The sequence below is a fragment of the Eimeria necatrix genome, genomic scaffold (genome assembly GCF_000499385.1).
Source record: "Eimeria necatrix Houghton genomic scaffold, Enh_scaff2004, whole genome shotgun sequence".
NCBI classification, from domain to species: domain Eukaryota; phylum Apicomplexa; class Conoidasida; order Eucoccidiorida; family Eimeriidae; genus Eimeria; species Eimeria necatrix.
The window spans coordinates 1-2,994 of record NW_013652633.1 but is presented as its reverse complement, the minus strand read 5'-3'; the positions used below and the strand labels follow the sequence as shown (position 1 = coordinate 2,994).

Here is a 2,994-nt window from a genome sequence, read left to right as displayed (position 1 = left end):
CGGGCCGCAGCTAATTAACCAGGAATCAAATTGGGGTTTAGGGTTTAGGGTTTAGGGTTTAGGGTTTAGGGTTTAGGGTTTAGGGTTTGCGTTACGGGTGGTGGAAGTGGGCGTTGATTTCGACGGCGAGTCGGTCTTGGCGTCTTTGGTTTTCATTTTCATTTTTAATTTCATTTTTAATTTCATTTTTAATTTCTTTTTTAATTTCTTTTTTAATTTCTTTTTTTATTTCTTTTTTTATTTCTTTTTTAATTTCTTTTTTTATTTCTTTTTCTTTTTTCTTTTCTTCGCCTCCTCTTCTGAAGACGCGGAGGCTGACAATGCAGGGACGGCTCCACAGTTTGCTGCTGCTGCTGCTGCTGCTGCTGCTGCTGCTGCGCTTGCTGCTGCTGTGGCTGCTGTTGCTGCTGTGGCTGCTGCGGCTGCTGTTTGCTGCTGCTGCTGCTGCTGCTGCTGCTGCACCCAAACAGCTCATCTTCGGAGCTGCTGGAGAGCGCCCAGGGCTCGAAGGCTTCTTCGGAGCAGTCGGCAGCAGCAGCAGCAGCAGCTGCTGCTGCTGCTGCTGCTGCCGGCGTTGCTGCAGCAGCAGCAGCAGCAGCAGCAGCAGCAAACCCCAAATCGCAAGCAGCAAGAGACACCCGCCACAAACTGTTGCTGCTCTTCTCCTCGATTTGCTGCAGCTCCTGAATAAGCGGCAGCGTCTCCAGGGGGCCCCCCGGGGGGCCCCCCAGCTGCCTCCCCCGGGGGGGCCACAAACTGTTGCTGCTCTTCTCCTCGATTTGCTGCAGCTCCTGAATAAGCGGCAGCGTCTCCAGGGGGGCCCCCCGGGGGGCCCCCCAGCTGCCTCCCCCGGGGGGGCCCCCGGGGGGGCCCCCGGGGGCCCCTCACCCCTCATTTTGGGGGCCCCCCGCTGGGATCGGATCCCAGCTGTTGTGGGGCCCCCCGGAGAAGCCAAAGAGCTGCGAGAGTTTGCTGTGTGGGGGTTTAGCCTCCATGAAGGGGAAGGGCGAAATGTTGCACAGCGAAGTCAACAAACTGTTCACCAACGCGGGGGTGTTTCCCGCGCCCTGCATAAAACCCTAAACCCTAAACCCTAAACCCTAAACCCTAAACCCTAAACCCTAAACCCTAAACCCTAAACCCCCAAACCCTAAACCCTAAACCCTAAACCCTAAACCCTAAACCCTAAACCCTAAACCCTAAACCCTAAACCCTCGTCGGCACGCGCGCGCTGGAAACCGCCGAGCTGCCTAAACGCCGCTTAGGGCCGCAGTTTGCGGCTCTTTGAGTTGATAAAATCGAAATACTTTCAGACATCTAGGGTTTAGGGTTTAGGGTTTAGGGTTTGGGGTTTAGGGTTTAGGGTTTAGGGTTTAGGGCCCGGCGCCCAGCAAAAGGGCCTCCCGTGTCTGCGAACTCAGCGCTTAATTTCAAATAATATAAATCATATTTTGTTCAGCAGAAAGGGTTTAGGGCTTGAAACGATTAGGGTTTACGAGGGTTTAGCAAGGGTTTAGGGTTTAGGGTTTAGGGTTTAGGGTTTGTTGCCGTTCGCAAGTCAGTGGCGCCGACGGGCCCTGCATGCAAAGCTGTGAAACCCTTTCTACTTCTTTGTCTTAGGGTTTAGTGTTTAGGGTTTAGGGTTTAGGGTTTAGGGTTTAGGGTTTACTGCCCAGAATTCGGGCACACTGGCCCTCAGCGCTCACCGAGCCTCGCTCGGTTGCTGCTAGGGTTTAGGGTTTAGGGTTTAGGGTTTAGGTCCAGTCTCTTTCAGGCTTCGAAACTACCATAACAAACCCTAAACCCTAAACCCTAAACCCTAAACCCTAAGCAGATATTCACAGGCCTTTTGCTCCCAATGTGTCCAGGCTTTAGGGTTTAGGGTTTCGGATTGCTACAAAGGCATTCTCAGGGTTTAGCAGCCCTAGAGAAACCCTAAACCCTAAACCCTTGGGGACTACGCTGAAGGGTTTTGGCGGGCCTGAGGGTTTAGGGTTTAGGGTGTACGTACAGCTGGCGCGAAATGAGGAATGCCAAAAGAAATGAATTCAAAAAAGAAAAACTAAAGTCCTAAAGAATAAAATAAATAAATTAAATAAATAAACTAAATAAATAAATTAAATAAATTAAATAAATAAAATGAATTTGCAAATAAATAAATTAGAAATAAGTAACGCAACTCAGGTGTATGTACACCCCAAACATTGGTGCTCTCGCGTGGCCCTTTGGCTGTTCATTTGTTTCTTTATTTATCTTTCCATAAATAAATAAATAAATAAATAAATAAATAAATAAATAAATAAATAAATAAATAAATAAATAAATAACTGATTTATTTATTTATTTATTCATTTATTTAATTATAATTCATCGTTTTTTATTTGTTTGCTCGAGCCCTTCTTCCTCAGCAGCAGTTCCTCTTTTTTAAATTTCTCTTTTATTTAGACCACTGGTCTCTTTGATGCTGCTGCTGCTGCTGCTGCTGTTGCTGCTGCTGCTGCTGCCGCTGCTGCTGCTTCCAGAAGACGTTGACTGCGACGCTGAAGTCGAGGGCCTGCGTGGCGTGCAGCCACAAACTGGGAATGAACAAAAGGTCTCCGGGCAGCAGCAGCGCGCAGCAGCAGCGCGCAGCAGCGAGCAGCGGGAAGGCTGCGGTGTCTGTACACCCCGCGCCCCACACTGCGCTCTTGCTGCCCCGCATGTACAGCTTCAGGTACTCTGTGGGGCCCCACAGCAGCACTTGCTTCCGCCCCACAACTTGCAAGTAAATGTTATTAGGAACATCATAATGCAAAAATAGACTAAGTCCCCGAGAGCTCACGCGCAGCACTGAAGAAAAGTAACTTTCCTCCGGAATATAATCCCGCAGCAGCACGTCTTTTCCCAGGGCCTCAAACTCCTTGAAAAAACAGCTGGGGGCCCCCGGGGGGCCCCCCTCCGCCCCCAGCGAGCGGTAGTAGTACCCTTCTCCCTCCTGCAGCAGCGGGGGCAGCG

General features: G+C 50.0%; 1 protein-coding gene across 1 annotated transcript; it reads right to left on the bottom strand.

Moving 5' to 3' along the window:
- Positions 1-248: 248 nt before the first annotated feature.
- Positions 249-2,994, bottom strand: ENH_00026900 (hypothetical protein; the record flags this gene model as incomplete). The annotated part of the gene is made up of 4 exons (XM_013579910.1): positions 249-791; positions 1,213-1,282; positions 2,451-2,554; positions 2,822-2,994. Coding segments are annotated over 4 exons (890 nt in total), but the record flags the coding sequence as incomplete, so codon positions are not given.